Below are 18,041 nucleotides of genomic sequence, written 5' to 3'. Positions count from 1 at the left end.
TGCCTTTATCACTCTTGCCTCACATCCAGGGCAGAAAGCAAGATTGTGGGATCAGGGAGGAGGCTAGGGCTGGGACACAGAAGGACCATGACTGCATTTGTAGAAAACCTTTAATGTTCCCCAGACTGAGAGGGCCCTGTAAGCAAACTAAAAACCCCCACTAGGGAAGTCCCTGCCATGTCCCAGAAGCCTAGAGTGGTAAGGAGCTGCATCCTTGCCTGTCAGAGGCTGAAGCCACTACCATCTCCTCGCATGCTACTCCCCCAGCCAGAGCTGGCCTGCTCCTGATCATCCAGGGAGGGCAGAGAGCTGCGGGCACCAGGAAATAGGCGGCCTGGGCGCAGGTCCCAGCATGGAGGCCCCTGAGACAGCCCATTGGAACAGGAAGGCTGGCGGTTCTCAATGACAAGATCACTGCTGTCATCATCACTATCAGCCTCAGCAGGCCCAGACCCAGCAGAGGAAGGCCCTGTCAGACGCCCAGATGCCCCACGCATCACATTATTGCGCTGATTAGCTGGCTTGACAGTGACGATGAGGTTGTGGCTGTTGGCAACCATCATGTCTGTCACTTGGTCCAAAGTCTTCCCAGCCACCTCAATGCCATTGACCTCGAGGATTTCATCACTGACCGCCAGCAGCCCTGTACTCTCAGCCAGGCCCCCTCGTACAAGGCGGGAGATGAATATGCCTGGAACCCGTTCCAGGCCCTGGGGAGCTACACGCACGCTCATGCCATCTCGGATGTAGAAACCCAGGGGGCGGTCAGAACCATGCTTGTGTAGCCGCACCCGTCGGTGGGTCTCAGGCAGTAGGTCCACATCAATCACTGAAGAAACCTGGCGGAAATCTTGGGGCAGGCTGATTAGCAGGGGTGGCCGGGTGCGCAGGGGTGCCACTGGCCGAAGTAGGAGCCCTTTCTTTCGCCGCTGCAGAGAGTTGGAGGCAAAGGCCAGGCCGCTGGAGTCAGCTTCTGCTGCAGGAGAGGGGGGCGCTGAGATCAGAAACCCTGCTCTCCCACTTAGGCCCTTTTCCATCAGGTCCAGGCCTGAGGAAAGGGGCACTCTAGCTATTTCCTACCACTTGGAGGTCAGGCCAAGGGCAAGGACTGCAGAGGGTAAAGCCTAGGCGCCCTGGGAATGGACTAACCCTCGTAGACCTGCTCTGTCACCCTACCCCACAGAGGCTGCCCACTGTACCCCATCCTCCTCACCCCGCTTCTGCACTAGCAGGCGCAGCGGCGGGGGCCCGCTGGCCAGGGCACGGTGCAGGCTGTCGTCGTTGGTGAGGGGCAGTAGGTCGCCGTGAGCATCCGTATAGCCAAGCAGCACGTCCAGGCCCGGGATCTGGTGCACCGCACGCAGCAACCGCGAGAACTCTTGGAAGCCGCTCACCGAAGCGCGGGGCAGCGCGAAGCGTCGGAACTCGGCGTCAAACTGGAGGCAGGGAGTGAGGGGAGCGGAGGGGTCAGGACGGAGCCCGCGCCCTTTCTCACCACAGGTCTGCGGGTGGCAGGCGTAGGAAAGATAGGGCTGCTGCAACAGCTGCAGCCTTACGCCCAGACCTCAGCACCAGAACAAGGGACGCTGTCCAAGGTCTTCTCCCGCCCTCCAGGTACCCAGGCCACAGAGGGACTCTGGAGGCCGGCAGTGGAAGGGAGGAGGATGGATAGGGGAAAGCGAGAAGAAAAGCTGGAGAATGGGACGTGGAGGATGGAGAAGAGAAAAAGGTAGTGGCGACCAAGGAGCCAGGAAGGGGAGAATGAAGGAATTGGAAGCGCCTAGGGTCGAGGACGGAGCCGGGGTCGGAGGGGCCCTTACTTTGCTCTTCACCTCGACGATGCTGTCCGGACTGCGCGCTGGGGTCCTCTGTGGCCTGGCCATGGCGGGGCCGGGCGGGCCGGGGACAGTGCCCCAGGCGGCCCGCCGAGGTGCAGGTGCACAGCCCGGCCGGCCGGCCCACGCCGCCCCGCCCCTAGCGATAGCGCTTGCCCCGCCCTCCCATCCAGACCATGACGTCAAGTGGGTAGCGACGGAGAGTGGAACACGGAGTCCACGTTTCCTAGGAAACGGAGATGGGGGTGGAGACGGCTTCTCGTGCTCTTTCGTCATTACGCTACGATCCGCGCGCCGCGGAGTGTGGGGGAGGGGCTCGGCCAATCCGAAAGGAGAGTGAGGGAAGTGACACTGACTGCTGTGTACCGTTACTTCTACCGGCCTTACAAGACCGCGCATATTGTAGATGAGTCATAATAAATATTTGCTGAACCCCTCGGGGTCACGCGGTATTGAACTGGCTTCAAGCCAACTCGCTCGGACCAGCCTTAGCCGCAGCCTCAGGCCCCACATCCTCCCCTCTCCATCCGAGCCAGCTCTTGGCCCCTTCCTGCCGTTGCCGGGAGTCTTGACGTACAGCCCAAACGCCAGGCCGCTGCTCGGACAGATGCCCCGGTAAGAGTAAGAAGGCCAGCATCCAGTCGAGACAACAGGAGCCCGCACACAAGTTCTCGAACTAGACGCGCTCGTGCGCACGCGCGGGCACGTACAGGGGCGGGGCCTCAACCTCAGGCCCCGCCCAGCCGTCCTGCGCTTCCTCTTCCGACGAGAGGTGTGGCCGCGGCGACCGCGGGAAACCCGGGCCGGTGGTGCGCCGCTGGGTGCTACCGCGGGAATGGCAAGTTTGGGGACCCTTGTTCTGCGGCCCTGGATTCGAGAGCTGGTCCTGGGGTCAGAGGCACTCTCAACTCCGCGGGCGGGGCAACTGCTCGAGGTGAGCTGCCTACCCGCTTCAGGGCCCGGAGACCAGGGCGGGGCCCCAGGGCGGTGGGATTGACGCGGGTCGCCGCTGTCAGGTTCTGCAGGACGCCGAGGGTCCGGGCCCGTCCCGCGCCCCTGACACCCCTGACGTGGGGGCCGCACTGCTTGTGTCCGACGGGACCTACAGTGTCCGATGCCTAGTGACGCGGGAAGCCCTGAACACCTCGGACTGGTGAGAGAGGTCCTCCGGGCCCGGGGAGCTCGGAGTCCAGCGGGAGGGCGCAAGGCCTGAGCCCAAGGTGGGCGGGGCTGTGTTCAGGCAGGCTAGACAGTGACGGTGGCACTCGCTGCAGGGAGGATAAGGAGTTCGGCTTCCGAGGGGCAGAAGGTCGGCTGCTGCTGCTGCAGGACTGCGACGTCCGAGTCCAAGTCGCCGAAGGCGGCGCGGTGAGTGGTAAGGCTGGCTTGGGCGGGTTACTGGGCCTGACTCTTCGTCGCTACTCCTGAGACCCGTCCCTGAACTCACTCTCCAGCCTGCGGAGTTCTACCTTCAGGTGGACCGCTTCAGCCTGCTTCCCACGGAGCAGCCCCGGGAACGGGTGACTGGTTGGTAAGTGATGATTCCACCCTCCAGCTGTTCTCCTCACCCGTGCCTGGCTGGCGTTGGCATAGGCCTTTTGGGTGGGAGAGCTTGGCCCCTTAGTAACACGGACTGCCTACTACCTTCCTCTTTTTCCCAGCAACCAGGACCCGGATGTGCAGAAAAAGCTCTATGACTGCCTGGCGTGAGTCTGGGGTTGGGCTCTGGGGCCAAGAGTGGCTCGGTTAGGGGATGGCAAGTCTGTGTAGACAGGCCTCAGGATTGTTCCTCAGACCTGTCCCCTCTATTTCTGTAGGGAGCACCTTTCAGAGTCCACCTCCCCCAATGCAGGTACTTCTATGGGTTGGCCAGTGTTCCTAACTCCCTGTAGAGCGACCTCTCCAGCCATCACCTCCTTCTTCCTTAATAAGCCCTCCTCCACACCTGTACTACCCTTCTTCCTCTTTAAGCTTCGGCCCATCCCCTGGTCCCCTGTCCTCAGGCCTTTCACTGTCGCAACTTCTGGATGAGGTGCAGGAGGACCAGGAGCATCAGGGGGCACTAGTGCGCCTGGCTGAGAGCTGTCTGATGCTGGCAGGCCCTTGCACAGCACCCCCACTCACCCGTTGGGCCACCTCACGCCGCAGGGCTATGGTTAGTCTGGGGCTTCCCTTGGGAAATATCTGGGTGAGGAGTTGGACCAGGGCCAAGCTGAGTGTTCATGTCCCACAGGGAGAAGCTGTGTACACTGTCCCCAGCCTATGGCTGCACATTTCTGAGAATGACCAGCGAATTCTGAGCTCTCTGCACCCAGATGAAAGGGCACAGGGTAAGGACTGGAGAGGCTAAGAGGGGAGTACCTGGGGGCCCAGCACCTACAATGCTGATAAGCCTGCCCTGAACCCCAGGCCCTGAGCTGCCCCCACAAGACCCAACTCTGCAGGACCTATCGCTGACCCTGATTTCTTCTCCTTCTTCCTCACCCAGTTCCTCAGGTAAGATGGTTCTCAGGCCACAAGCACTCACTGCTGTCTATCAGTTAGGTGCCCAGGCTGTGCAGGATGCTGTGAAAGGATGCACAGGCGGGTGGGTGGTAAACACAGTCCCTGCAGGCCTGCCTAAGCTCACAGGCCATTCAGCTGGTCTGAGCTGAGAGAGCTCTGCCCACAGTGAGTCCCTTTCTCCCCAGGAATCCCTGCCTTACCCGTCCACATGCTTTCAGAGGAGAGTGGTGCCAGCATCAGCCTTCTGCCTGCCCTGTCCTTGGCTTCTCCAGACCCAGTACAGAAGGGCAGCTCCCAGCCCCTACCAGCCATCTGCTCAGTCCCTGGCCCCCTGCCCCCCAATTCCCCACACCCCAGCCGTGTACACAACTCCCCCCTCCTGAGCTGTACCCCAAGTCTGTCACCCCTTGGCCATGTCCCCAGTCCACACCAGGCCCATGTGACCAGGGCCCAGAAACCTAGCCTGGAGTTCAAGGAGGTAGGGTTGCCCTCTAAGAACTGGCAGCACTCTCCAAGGACAAGAACCACGAAGCGAGCCCTGGAGTCCAGCGCTGCCTGGGTGAGCATAGCCCCCCTACAATTGGAGAGTAGAATGGGGTGGGCCTTGGTGGAGCTGCGAGTGGGACTGAGGTAGCCTTGGCTGGGGTTAGGGGTCTTTGTTGGCCCCTGTCCAGACACCACACCCCCCCCTTTAGGATCCCCCAAAGAGGCATCGTGATGGTTCTGCCTTCCAATATGAGTACGAACCACCCTGCGCCTCCCTCTGTGGCCAGGTCCAAGCTGCCAGGTGAGTGCCTGGGGCTGCCCCCACTCTCTTGGTCACCAGTCCCAGTCTCCATTGACCTACAGCCATGGTTCTCTTCCCAGGCTCCTTCCACAGCTCGTTGCCTGGGCCTTGAACTTTCTGATGGAGCCACAGCCAGAGTCTGAGCTAACCCAGATGTGAGGGGTCCTGCGAGTACGTGGGAGGATATGTGCACACAGGTTCATGCCTAGGGTTGGACAAACAGTGCTCCACACTCTGTTTCCTTTGAGTTTTTTAATAAAATAATCTCATGCGGCAGGAAAGGAGAGGGTCAGGGTTTGGGGCCGCCGCCTCTTTGGTCTGTGGCTGGGGAGGGTGGGCTCTGCTCAGGGCTGGAGGGCTCTGTAGGCTGTTGGGGCAGAAGCTCAGCTCCAAGCCCAGATCCTGCAAAGGGAGAAGGGGAGTCGGGAAGGGTCAGGACTGGACTGAGCAGTCCTGCCACCCTCTCACTTGGCCCCAGCCTCCTCTTACCTAGGCTTGGAGATGGGGGTGCCTCAAGCTTTGGCCTGCGCTTGAGGACAGGGGAGCGCTGCAGCCGCAGGGGCCGTTCTGAGAGACACAGAAAGATGGGGTGGGTTGCTAAGGGCTTGCTGCCTGTCCCCAATGCCCTCCCCCCACCTCACACTATTGGCTTTAGAGCATCCCTCTTCCCCTGCATCCTCCCACCCGACAGGGGTTGCTTTTTTGGAGATGGAGCCAGGGCTAGTAGAAAGGGCTTGTCAGACCCTTGCTCCTGGCCTTCTGGCTCCCTGGTTTTTTGACTCCTCACATCACTGGTGACCCGCTACAAGGACCAGAACCACGAAGGAAGCCCTGGAGCCCACCCTCCCCCATCTTCTCCTCCACTCAAGCACACAATGGAGGAGTCTCCCCTCACCAACAGGGGCCTGGAGCTGGTCCTCATGCACAGACACTGCTCGCCGCCCTGCTGAGTGAGGCCTCGGCCTCAGCTGGCCATCTGGGGGAGGCCAGGGTATCAGGGTATGATCCCAGCAGCTGCCCCCTCTCCAGCCCTTGCCTCCCACCTTCAGGGTCCCCAGAGGAGCTGAGTTCCCAGCAGGGACTCCTCTAGTCCCCAGCCCAGTATTAGAGTGGGGGCCTATGGTGCCTGCTTACCTTCATTCCTGGGGCCCAAGCAAGGATCTTCTGGAAGGCCCAGGCTGTCTGGGGAAGGGCTGGCTCTTCGGGGTCTTGGACTGGGACAAGGGGAAGGGGGGCCTGGACCATCCTGTTGGCCCCAATCACGGCCTCTGAGCTCTGCATTCAGCTGCTGCCCTAGTGTCTTCCAAGTGGCAGACTCAGGCCCCTGGCCTCCTGGACCAGGTCTGCATGATGGGTCTGCAGGGAGAAGGGTGTCAACCAAGACCTGGGCCAGACGTAGGAGGTGAGCCTGTCCAATGATCTGACCCCTCTCCTGCTTGTTCCCCAACACACACAGTGGCCCTCGCTTACCAGCAGACACAGAGTGGGTGCGGGACTTGATTGAGATGGGTGGGGTCTCCGTGGAACTGTCCATAATGTCACCTGCAAGGTGGGGCTGGCGGCTCAGGCACTAGACCTTGGGGGTGCGGGGAAGAAAAACCTGGCCTCTCCCCCTCCACCCCTAGGAAAGCAAGTGCCTTGGGGATTATTTCTAAGGACATCCCCCTCCCCAAAAATGTACTGCCCTATCCCGGGGTCCCACTTACCATCTGAGCCGGCCTTCTTGATCTCTCCATCTTTGCTCTGTAGGAAAACAGGGATATCAAGCTCAGTCCTGCCCTGCCCTCACCCTAGCCTTGTCTTTTTGTTCGTTCTTTTTCTTATAACTGTCACTAAGTGCCCCCTGTGGGCTAGACAAGAACATGGCAAACCTAGTCCTGGCCCTCTTACAGCTCACAGTCTGGGATGGTGAATAGTTAACACACAGAAACATCTATATGCATGCATGTCACACAGATAATGTGATTTCTTAATTCTTTGATTCATTTTCTACACTTCAATGTTTCTAAATTCAAGCTCAGGTTCACTTCATATGTGTTTCTTATTTTCCTGAAAAGTTATTAAATGGATAGTACATAGGGCTGTGGTTCTCATTAGGTACTGTGATCAGAGAGTGGCATTAGCAGGGTGGCCACGGAAGAGAGTCAGGGAAGGCCCACAGGGAAATGTAGGGATGGATGAGGAAGAACCCAGTGTAATCCACAGGTGGTGATTGCGAGGCTGCATGTGGGGCAGGGAGGAGCTCCAGACAGAAGAACATGTGTGGAGGCTCTGAGATGCCACCAGGGGTGGAGAGCAGTAAGATGAAAGCAGTGACAGGCTGAGACCCCACAGGGCCTTGAGACAGGGTTAGGAGTCAGGGCAATGTCGGGAGAGGAAGCCCCTGGAGGACTTGCTGTTTCAAATGCAGGTGACAAGGTCAGATTTCTGTTAGATCTGCAGAGAAAGAACCATTCCGGCTCTGAAGACAAGATATCAGTGGCCTGGGCCAGGACAGAAGCCAAGAGGGAAGAAAGATTGAATCTGATGACTCTGTGGGGGGAAGGGGTGGAACTGACAGACTTGTCTGTATGTCACGAGTCTCCTCCTGGTCACATATATCACCCACAGACTGCCACAAACCACATGTCACCTGCCCCCTCACTTTGCACTTGTGTCCCTCCCAACTCACTTGCTTCCTCTTGCCTTCAGCACTCCCGCTGCCTCTGCTCATGCCGATCCTCTGCAGCATCACTTGTACCCGCTGTTCAAAGGATGGGGCCAGCTCTGTGTCTCCTCGCTCCAGGGGCCGCCGCTGGGGACAGAGATGCCTGAGTGGGGAGAGAGCCCACTGCCCTCAGTTCCAGCAGAGCCCTCACCCAGTCACCAGTTCTCACCTTGTCAGATCTGGCACCCAATGTAGCCTCCTCCTCCTCAGCAGGTAGCAGTATCATCGAGTAAGCCTTGCTTTCCCGAGTGTAGCGAGGCCGGCTCCTGCGGGCAGGGTCAGGGCTGCTGGTGCCCCCCTCGGCTCCACCAGACTCCTCACCACGGCCAGGACGGGCTGGTGGCCGCAGCAGGTCCCCAAGTGTGGTTTTTCGAGTGCGGGGAGCTGCCCCAGGGCTGGTCTCTAGATCAGGCCGTGGCCCCCGAGTTGAACGAGGCTTCTTGAAGGCGAAGAGGGTACCCAGCTTCTTTCGCAGTGTACGGGGGACAGGGATGGTACCCCCCTCAGTGGCTGGGTCCTCCTCGGGGGCCCAGCTGTGAGAATAGCCAGCAGTGAGTGGGAAGACCCATGAAGCATCCCACCCTCTCCCACCCCTGCAACTGCCCCTCACTCACAGGCGATCCTGCTGGATCAGCCTTTTGGAGAAGAATTCCTCCACGCCCTCGTCCACGCGGGCACTGAGCCCATTCCCTTCCTGCGGCAGGGCTGGGGGCACCTGGGGGACACCACAGGGTCAGGGCTGAGTGTAACCGTGACTTCTTTCCACCTCCCTTGTCCAGCAGCCTGGCCTGGGCAACTTCAGGACCTGGGAGCTGAGGTGACCCTAGGGGGCTGCTGACACAAGCTCTCCCCTGTCCAGCTGGTGGGCAGAGATGCTGATTTCACATACCCCCTCACCTGAAGTTGGTCCTGGACACACACACCCAGCCCACACTCATTCTTGTCCCACAGAGTATCCTACACACCCTGAACCACTTGGTCATGTAACAGGGTAGAACCCACGCGCCCCGTGGGTCACACGTTCCCATTTGTCACCCCCTCTGCTCCAAACAGTTCCCTGCAGTGCCCCCCACCCCCACCCCACCCGGCCTGCTGCCGGCTCAGCAGCGTCGGCTGCTGCGTCAGACCCTCTGGGGGGCCTCGAGCCAGCTCCACCCCCCCCTTCCGCCCTGTGTCCGCTGCCCCCTCCACTACCCAGCCCACACATACATCTCCCCACATATACACCCGCGGCACATGCAATAGACGCAGGATTGTCCCTGCAGTCCAGGGGGCCCAGCATCTTTCAGTAACCCTGGGAGACAGAGGATAAGACGGACACCCTCTCTCACACATCCACTCATGCAGCGGGCGGGCCAACCCAAGACAGAGTCCTACCCAGACGCACCCCCAATGGAACCCACACACCCTTGACCCTGCGTGGGCATGGCTTGGGGTAGGGGTGGCCAGGACGTGGCCGCACCACCAGGTCTTGGGACACCACAACCCACCTCCTTGGCTGCCATCTCCCAAGAGGAGCGAATGAGCCACCTGCGACCTCCAGTTCCACGAGCTCTAGAATAGGGGGAGGGTGCTCACCTGGGGGCCCCCCGGCGGTGGGCGGTGGTGATGCTGGCGCCGCGGTCGCGGTCGGGCCCGGGTCGGATGGCGCAGGGGCTGCCCAGCGGGTGGAAGGTCCATACGAGGCAGCGGGCCGGCTGGGGGCCCTGGGGCGGCGGGGCTTGGAGAGCCGCGCGCGGACGGCCCCGCCTGCGGCTCCGCATCTTCCCCCGGAGCCGCCAGCTCGGGCTCCGGCTCCGGTTCCTCAGCAGCACCTGAGGGAAGAGCACCAGAAGAGCACCAAGCGCCGAGCCCGAGGAGGTGGTGGCAGCGGTGGCGTTAGGGCGGCGGGGGACCCGCCCAGGGCGCGGGGAGGGGCCCGGCTACACCGCCCGCCCCTCCGCCCGCCCCTCCCCCGCCGCCGCTGTCCGTGGTGCTGAGCGCGGCCCCGAGCAACGCGCGGCTCCGCACCTCCGCCAAGCATGCGCGTCCTGGGGGTAGAGAAGGGGGCGGGGGGAAGCGAGTGGAGACAGTGTTCCAGCCCTGCTCAGGTCCTGCTCCGTGCTGCTTGACTACAGCAGACTCCAACCTTGCAGGTTGCAAGGGGGTCCTGGTCTGGCCAGGTCAAGGGTCAAGGGAGTTCCCAGTACAGGGCTGAATGAATGTGTCCAGGTTCCCAGGTCTAATGGAGCCTCAGCCCAACCTGAGTAACTCCCTTTCCCCGAGACCCTGACTCACTGTGAGTGGATGAGACCAGGTGAAGGCAGTGGCTGGACTCAGGCCATTTCTGTAGAGGGCTGGCGTCCTGGTGGGGAGGGCACAAACTCAGCCTGGGATAGGGGAGCTGCCTCTCCACCTTCCATACTCCAGAACAAGATGGGAAGATCTAGGGTTCTAGGTCCAGACTTCTGGGGCCACCTACCTTCTGCTCCTCTTTATCCTCCTCCTTTTCCTTCTCTTCCTCAGGGAAAAAAAGACCTTCCAATTCCCCAGGCCCAAGGGGGCTGGGCTCACCTCCATCCAGTGCTGGTATGGCAGGGGGCATTGCCACTGTTGCCTGCTGAGCGAGACTCTCCACCTGCAATACCAGGCACCCCAAAGATGGGCAGGTAGGGCCTCAGCCATAGTCCCATTGGTCCTAAGGGAACCCTGAAATAGCTGGCTACATGACCCCAGAAGACATTACAGAACCCCTGCAAGGCAGTAGCCAGGTCACTCTGTGTGTGCGTGTGTGTGTGTGCATGTGCATGCATGCAAGTGTGCAAGTGCACAGTTCCCCCTCACCAGCCGATCCCGGGCTGCACTCAGACCCGCCAGAGCCTGAGCCACAATGCTTTCTGCCAAGGTCCCTGTGACTGACAGCCGCATGTCCCTGAGGGCAAGAGAGGGCAAACGTTAGTGTGCTGTCTCTGCCCAGTCCTGTCTAGCCCAGCCCAGCCCCATCCAGCCTACCTGAGCCTAGTGAAGGCATCTTGCAGCAGGTGTTCTGGGAGAAGCTCTGGGAGGCCCCTTGAGCCCACTAGGACCCCCTCCAGCTGCTCCCTCCATCTAGGTCCCTGCAGCATCTGTGGGCAGAGGCTCCTTGTTGTGTCCAATGTGGCCTGAGTAAAGTCCTGGGCAGAGGTCAGAGCATAGTAAGAGTGTGGCTAGGGCCTAGATAGATTGGCTTGAGGCTCTTACCCCCACAGAACATTGACTCATGGGATATGACAGTCAAGCCTACGGGATAGGGGTCAAACCTGCATATGGAGGTGGGGCTGGGTCAAGGATACCATCTCACCTGAATGTCCTGGCGGCAGACCTCGCCCACCTGTCCCAGGAGGCCCTCCAGCTTCTGCCGCAGCTGCCATTGATGGCTTGGGGAGCTCCCAGCCTCATAGAGAATGGGGAGAATCTAGAGGCCAAGGAAGAAAAGGAGTTGTAAGTTGACACCTGAGGAAGAGAGGAAGGGTCTTTGTAGCAGGAGGGGGTGCTCACACTGAGAGAGAAGTTGGCGTTTTGGATGGCATCCTCGGCCTGGTGCACAGCAGCTTCACCCTGGGGTCCAGCCCCACAGCCCAGCAGCTCCACATGCTCCTGCACCGACTGACACAGTTCGTTCACTTCCTGGGGGGGCATCAGGAATCAGTCCCAGCCTGGTCCCTTTCCAATACCCCCAGACCCTACTGCCTCCTTCCCAGGGTCTCCAACTGGGTGGGTGAGGGCCTGAAGCTGATATGATCAGGCCAGCCACTTAGGAACCCTATCTGTTCAAGGAGGGAAAGCAGTGTCTCCTTTGCTTTATTGTAGGGACTTTATATATACTTTCTAAGTGTTCAGAATAGGAGGGAAAGGAGCTGTTAGTCATGTCTGTATTTTAGCTCAGTCCTTTCACCATCCCCCTAGAGGATAGACTGAGGGGTGGGGAGAAATGGGAGTGAGGAGCCATGGAGTAAGAACCAGGGGAGCAAGGGATAGTGGGGGTGGAGGTGAGGAATGGTGTGTTTGAGAAGTGGTCCAAAGGCAGGACCAAGGAGGACTGTGGGGGCTCCAGTGTGGTCACAAGAGACCTGGCCTGAAACTCTCCACAGCACTTGGTGGGTGTGGGCACCAGTGAGACTGAGCTCCAGGGTAGAGAGAAGAGTTTGTGGGAGATGACGAAATCACTTGAAGATGTATAGAATGTGAAGCCCCTGCAGGATGTCTGGGTCGAGATGCCTGGGCTCTGGAGCCTGGGAGAGAAGTGAGATTTGGGAATGGAGAGATGGAACATCTCACAAAGGCAAGGTGGTGGAGGGAGATGAAGCCAGAAAAAGAGTTGCTGGGTTGGGCCACAACAGGGGTCAGTGGAGAGGGGAGGGGAGCCTTGTGAATGGGAAGACACAGATGGAGCTACAATCACGGGGGGAAATTGAGGGAGGACTTTAAAACACCTTCCATCTTTAACAGGAGAGACTATTTAAATACTTTAAAAAGGCAGCCAGGGGTATTATTTGGGAGAGCTATTTCAGGAGGGGTTGGCTCTTCTCCAGACCAAGGAGAGGGACTTGTCTGGGACAGCAGGATTCAGGCACCCTGGCCCTAGGAAAGTCAGACTCTCAGATTCATGGAGGCTCCTAGATGCCACAGCTCTCCCCCTGCTCTGTCTTGAGGGAGGTACCACTGACCTGCTCAGAGGGGTCCGAGACAAGACCTAGAGGCTGTGGGCGGGAGGTGCGGTCAGAAGAGGCGTGGTCTGCGCGGTTGTTCCTCAAGAGACAGGCTTGGATCTGGGGACAAGAGATATTGAGGGGGGGGGGGCGCGGGGGCCACAGCATGTGGCAGGGCAAGGGAGGGGAGAGGGGATCCCCACCTGATGCACTGCACGTGCTGTCAGTTCCGGGCGGCTGCGCTGTGCCTGGGCCACGTCGTTCAGTGGCAGAGGCATGGTCTTCAGGCTGCGGTTCTGCTCTAGGGCCTGAGCCACGTCGAGCAGGCCCAGAGCAGAGGTATGGTTCCGGTCCCAGACTACAGACCTGGGCCGGGCCGGGCTTCAGTCGGGGGCGGAGCTCCGAGAGGCCCCACCCAACCCACTAGCCTTGTCTATTTACCCCGTGCACCGATCCATTCCATTTGCTCCTTCTCAATCAGCCCCGCCTCTTAGCCCAGTAAGCCCCTCTATGCCACGCCCTCCTCCCCCATTGGTCCCACCCCTCTGACCCCGCCCACCGGAGTCTTGTGTTGACCCGAAGTGCCTTGGCCAGCATCTTGGCTCCCGTGTCCCCCATGGCGTTGCCGCTGATATCCAGCGCCATCAGGTTTGGATTGGTGCCCAGGGCCCGGAGCAAGACGCTAGCACCCAGCTTCAGCCGCGACTCAGCCACGGACAGAGACTGCAGGGGCTGAGGTTAAGAGAAAGCCATTTGTGGTTCGAGTCAGGGGTCAGCAAGGACGTCAGGTCACAGGGTCTGAGAGAGCAGGAGTCAGAGGGGTCACAGGGGTCCATTGCCTGGGGATCCCGCATAGTCCCGTGAACTCACACAGTCGTCATCCTGCATAAGCTGGACAATCCGGTGCAGGACGTCGTCCAGGGTCTCCCTGTGGGCAGGGGTCGCAGTTGGAGGGGGGACCCAGGTGGTGGGGTGCTGTCTGGGACTCCTGGGAGTGGGATGAGGGCTCACTTGCACCGGACGTTGAAGTTCCTTCCAAGCGCCACATGTCTCAGGGACCGACTCCTCCCAATGGCTAGCACCAGAGTCACCATGTCTGAGCCGAAGCCTGGGGGTAGTTCGGGTCACATAAAAGGCGAGGCTGCGAGGATGGGGTGGGATGGGAATTGGGTGGATGGAGGGAGGATGGGTTTCCCGGTGGCCTCACCGTTATCCGCCAGGTCCAGGGAGCTCACTGCGCCAGCATCGCACACTAAGTCTTGTATCACCTGAGCGCCCGCTGAGCGCAGCTGAAGGTGGAAGGTGGGGCACGCTCAGGCCAACAGGCCACAGGTGGGGAGGATCAGGCCCCCAGCAAGCAGCCTGTGCTCCCGCCTCGAGCCCCACTCCCAACGTGTGGGCCCACTGGCTGCTATGTTTCTGGGCTGGGGTACTCACTTCACAAGCGCTGAGGTCCAGGTGCAGGTCACCCATGTGCGTGTTGAGCGCGAGGCCTTCCAAAAGGGCCCTGGGAGGGGATGTCACAGGGAGTGGCAGGAGCTTGGAAAGGGGGCCCCAGGGCGCCAACGAACGCCAAGAAGAAGGGGCAATATGCCGGGGAGATTGTGGGTAAAATAGGAGCGGAGCGAGATGCTGAAGGTGAGGTGAAGGGCCTGGGATGTAGCCGCACAGGCAGGGGCGTGGCTGTGGACAGTTACACTGACCTGAGCGCGTCGGCCGGCAGCTTGCAGCCCGCCAGGCCCAGGTGCCGAAGCGTCCCTGCACGGCTGAGGAAGAGTTGCAGCGCGGCGGGCGCAGCCCGGGACTTCCTGGGGTGGGGGAGCGGGAGAAGTGGGCTTCCAGGAGCAGGGAGACGGCTCCCGCGTCTCCCCCTGCCCCGACCCGCCTCCTTACGTGCGGGAGAAGACGTTCCTCGAAGCGTCGAGGTGGGTGAGACTGGCGCAGCAGCCAAGGGACAGCGCTGCAAAGAGCTGCAGGAGGAGGGTATGGGCTCCACCGGCCAGAGGACTGAGCCCCTCCTTGCCCCGCCCCACCCTCGAGTCTACCCTTAGACCTCAGGCCGGGACACCAGCCCTACAAATCATCCCCCCACTGACCACCCCCTCACAGTGTCCAGGGCGGTGTCGGTGCCTGCGACATTCAAGAACGTCAGAACATTAGGACGGCTCAGGAAACTATAGAGGCCCTGGCGGGAGGATGGAGGTGGGAGGGCCGGAGTCAGGGATCGCCTCATCAAGAGCTTCCACTGCCTGCGGCGCCCCCAATCACTGCCCCTAAAGACAGCTACTCACCCCATTGTCCTCTGAGGCCCCCAGCGCCCCGGGGTTTCCGGAAAGGTCCAGGTGGGTCAGTACAGAGTCAAAGGCCGCATTGGAAGCCAGTGCCCGGCCCAGAGCCCTCATTCCTGGTGGTGGAGGAGGGAGAGGCTCAGCAATTAGGCAGACCCATCCTCCCGCTCCACCCACCCCACCCCACCTTGGCCCCGCCTACCTCGGGGTGTCAACCCCGTCTGCGCTAGGTTGAGTCTCCTCAGGGCTCCAGGACGTTGTTCTAGGTGTCTGCTGAGGGCAGCCACGCCTGGAGGATGGGGGCAGCCATGTGGGTCTCACTATCTCCAGTGCCAGCCCCCGGGAGTTCCCCAAGCTCAGCCATACCTCTGTCATCCAGCAGATTCCCGGCTAGGCTGAGCTCCCGCAGCCCAGAGCTGGAGTGCCCTGCCAGTGCCTGGGCCAGTCGCCGGACAAAGTCTCTGGGGACCAGACCCCAGGCATGAGACTCTGACTATGGATTCCTAACTCCTCCCCAGGCCACAAGGCTCCCAATCTCAAGCCCCTAGCCTCTTCCCCCCAAGCCCTACCCTGGTCCCCTTACCCCCTCAGGCCACAGGTCTCCAGCACCAGCTCCTCCAGGTGGGACGACTGACTCATCATGTGCAGAATCTGTTCCGAGACCTCAAGGCTCTGGGAACCAGAGTGGAGGCTCAGTGGGCTGCACCTGGACCCCGAAACCTTGGCCCCTCCCTGCCCCTACACTCTCACCAGCTTCATATCCACACAGGAGAGGCACCGGAACCACAGGTTGTAGGACAGGGCAGCCACACTCAAGGCTAGGTCCCTGGGCGGGAGAAGGGGCAGGGGCAGAGCTCAGGGCTCTCCAGCCAGGTCCTAGGCCCAGCATGCCCCTCATGGAGAGGCTGAGGCCTAGGAATGTGGGTCACAGCATCTTCCTCCCTTCTTTGGCCTAGCAGGCCACCTACCGACTGCCTAGATGACCAAAGTCTCCTAGGCTGAAATGGCGGCAGCCTTGACGATGGTAGATGGTGTCCACATCCTGGACGGGAAGAAAGAGTCTCCAACTGGCTTGGGGGCCACAAGAGGTAGGGAGGGACTCAATGCACATGGGGGATCAGATGTCTACGGAGCCCTCCAGAGAGGGCCCTACCCTCACCCACTGAATCTCCTCTCGGAAAGGGAAGCCATTGTAGTCACACAGAGCCTCGTATGTCTCCAAGAAGCCACCTGGGGAGGTGCCAGGGGTATGACAGGGTGAGGGTGTGGGGAGGAGAGAGACAAAAGGTCAGAGATAGAGGAAGATCAGACCCAAGCTGGGTGGTAGCTGTGCCTTGAGTGGCTCTGTTCAGTTTGGGAGATCTCCAAATCCAGGGCTCTGGGGCTACAGGAGGGGGTAGCCTGAAAGCCCTGTGTGGCCCTGCCTTAGCCCTTACCACAGGGGCTGCTGGGTGAGGTGGCCTCTGAGGGGCTGCTTCTCTCCAGCCGAGCCAGCATGGAGGAGGGTGTGGGCCTCCGGAATAGCTTCCTGGGGAGGGAGATAAAGGTGAAGGGGGCAAAGGACTTCTAGCCCCTAGGATGGGAGGCAGCCCAGCTGTGTCATCCAGAGCATCCCTGCACTGCCCTCCTTCCCTGCCAGCCCCTTGCAGTTGCCAGTCCTCACCCAAGCGTCGAGCGAGGGAAGACCTTCTTGATAGCCACAGCAACATGCTGGGCCAGCTGTTCCAGGGCAGCCACGCCAGGAAACTCCAGGACCAGCTCAGGTAGGGACTCCAGCTCAAAAGTGACCTGGAGAGGGAGGGCAGCTGAGCTGGCCTCCATGTGTAGGGGCAGGTGGAAGGGGAAGTGAAGACCAGGCTGCAGGCCCTAGTGGGGTACTAGGGGTCTCACCTGAGGCGGTGTCTCCTGCAGCGCCATGGCCTGTACCTCCAGGTAGCTGAATGTGCAGTCCACCTATGGAGCACCTGGATCAGCTGGGACCAAGGTCCGAGTCCCACCCTCCTAGGAGCCCAGTCCTTTGTGCAGCCTGGAGCTGAGAGCCAGACCTGCCTAGACTCCAGTCTTGCTTGCTGCTGGGACCCCAGTGCTGTTGGAAGGGCAGAGCCCACAAGGACAAGACAGAAAATGCTGCAGATGCAGCTCTCATCCAGGAAGCTGCTGGAGGGCAAGAAGAGTGGCAGCCAGGCCCTGGGACTTACTCTCAGGGGGAGGCAGGTGTGGAGCAGGTAGGCTCTCCATCGTAGCAGTGCCTGGGGGGAGAGAGGGTCTGAAACCCCGGGCAAGACAAGAGGCCCTTTCTGTCCGGGCCCCAGAGGCCCTCCTAGTCTCTGCCCCCTGCCATACCAGGACGTGACATCGATCAGCACCCTCCCGCTCTGGTAGCCAGGTTTTCAGCAGCAACTCCGCCTCCTTGGGCCACAGGAACCTGGTTATCTCCCCTGTGGAAGGGAAGCCTGCTGGGTAACTTTGGTTCTCTCATGGAGGTCAATTCATGCCCACAGTCTGTACCAGGCTAGGGGCCTGAGCTCATCTATGGGCCAGCAAGGAAGGAGTGGAGTGGATCTCGGGGCCATCAAGCCAGCCATCCGGAGGAGCAAAGAGAACCGCTTGCCCAGCGTCCCGGGCCTCTGAGTGGGCCTCTGGTTTGGGGGCCGCGCTGCTTCCTCCCAGCCAAGAAAGGGAGAAGGGGCAGCGCTTACCTCGCAGCTCAGAGGATATGCAGTCGGAGGTCTGGGCCATGCGGCCGGGCCGGGCGGCCAGGGCGGCCCAAGGAGCTCCGACGAGAAACAGCAGCGGGCGGGCGCGCACAGGAAGCCTGGGGCCCCGGCCCGCACTGCAGCCACCTGCTCCTTCTGCAGCGGAAAGTACGCGCTGCTTCCTGCCAGGCCGCCCCCGGCCCGGCTCCTCCCCGCCCGGCCTCTGCGGGCCGGGAGCAGTCGCCCGGGTTCGGGGGTGTGGGAGGGGGCAGAATCCCAGCTGCCCGCTCGTCCTGTCGCACAAGAGCTACTCTGTAAGGGCAGACAGGGGGTGGGAATGGTATGGCCGAAGGGTCGCGCGTGTCGCGCACCCTCCGCGGTTCCTAGCCCCCTACTTCCACGCCGCACCGCAGTCCCTGCTGCGAGCACCAGGGGGCGCTGCCCGCTCGGGGATCCCTGTGGCCTACTCGGGTTCGTCCCCTCCAAAGCCCAGCGAGGGAGGTGGACAGGGGGTGGGACGGAAGGGGCATCTCTCCATCAAGGAGCGTCGGATCTT

The 18,041-nt window shown here is 60.9% G+C and overlaps 3 protein-coding genes across 4 annotated transcripts; 1 reads left to right on the top strand and 2 right to left on the bottom strand.

Moving 5' to 3' along the window:
* Positions 1-87: 87 nt before the first annotated feature.
* On the bottom strand, positions 88-2,469 carry PARD6A (par-6 family cell polarity regulator alpha). 2 transcript variants are annotated; one of them, XM_046684132.1, is made up of 3 exons: positions 1,821-2,469; positions 1,214-1,436; positions 88-976 (listed from the first exon to the last, which is right to left on the bottom strand). In XM_046684132.1, exons 1-3 carry the CDS (start codon positions 2,232-2,234, stop codon positions 222-224), a joined length of 1,392 nt encoding a protein of 463 aa, XP_046540088.1. In that variant the 5' UTR covers positions 2,235-2,469; the 3' UTR covers positions 88-221. The 2 variants fall into 2 exon arrangements, with proteins under 2 accessions (XP_046540088.1, XP_046540090.1); XM_046684134.1 differs by having other exon boundaries at positions 88-973.
* ACD (ACD shelterin complex subunit and telomerase recruitment factor) lies at positions 2,334-5,408 on the top strand. The gene is made up of 12 exons (XM_046684135.1): positions 2,334-2,769; positions 2,852-2,988; positions 3,110-3,203; positions 3,290-3,366; positions 3,497-3,541; positions 3,653-3,687; positions 3,839-3,990; positions 4,069-4,165; positions 4,245-4,331; positions 4,526-4,899; positions 5,036-5,127; positions 5,208-5,408. Exons 1-12 carry the CDS (start codon positions 2,671-2,673, stop codon positions 5,284-5,286), a joined length of 1,368 nt encoding a protein of 455 aa, XP_046540091.1. The 5' UTR covers positions 2,334-2,670; the 3' UTR covers positions 5,287-5,408.
* Positions 5,335-17,611, bottom strand: CARMIL2 (capping protein regulator and myosin 1 linker 2). The gene is made up of 38 exons (XM_046684131.1): positions 17,489-17,611; positions 17,133-17,227; positions 16,988-17,038; positions 16,680-16,742; positions 16,453-16,577; positions 16,226-16,317; positions 15,949-16,019; positions 15,758-15,831; positions 15,540-15,615; positions 15,373-15,461; positions 15,156-15,250; positions 14,992-15,078; positions 14,793-14,905; positions 14,609-14,686; positions 14,395-14,471; positions 14,205-14,309; positions 13,939-14,008; positions 13,709-13,790; positions 13,513-13,609; positions 13,372-13,429; positions 13,061-13,233; positions 12,705-12,867; positions 12,520-12,621; positions 11,351-11,479; positions 11,154-11,267; positions 10,826-10,986; positions 10,658-10,745; positions 10,296-10,451; positions 10,112-10,178; positions 9,413-9,648; positions 8,449-8,549; positions 8,004-8,367; positions 7,799-7,921; positions 6,834-6,870; positions 6,598-6,669; positions 6,262-6,483; positions 5,617-5,694; positions 5,335-5,529 (listed from the first exon to the last, which is right to left on the bottom strand). Exons 1-38 carry the CDS (start codon positions 17,526-17,528, stop codon positions 5,417-5,419), a joined length of 4,137 nt encoding a protein of 1,378 aa, XP_046540087.1. The 5' UTR covers positions 17,529-17,611; the 3' UTR covers positions 5,335-5,416.
* Between the last annotated feature and the right edge of the window lie 430 nt (positions 17,612-18,041).

This window comes from Equus quagga, chromosome 13 (assembly GCF_021613505.1).
Source record: "Equus quagga isolate Etosha38 chromosome 13, UCLA_HA_Equagga_1.0, whole genome shotgun sequence".
Lineage (NCBI taxonomy): Eukaryota > Metazoa > Chordata > Mammalia > Perissodactyla > Equidae > Equus > Equus quagga.
Note: the sequence above shows the minus strand (reverse complement) of the source record. Positions and strands in the feature narration are given on the sequence as shown.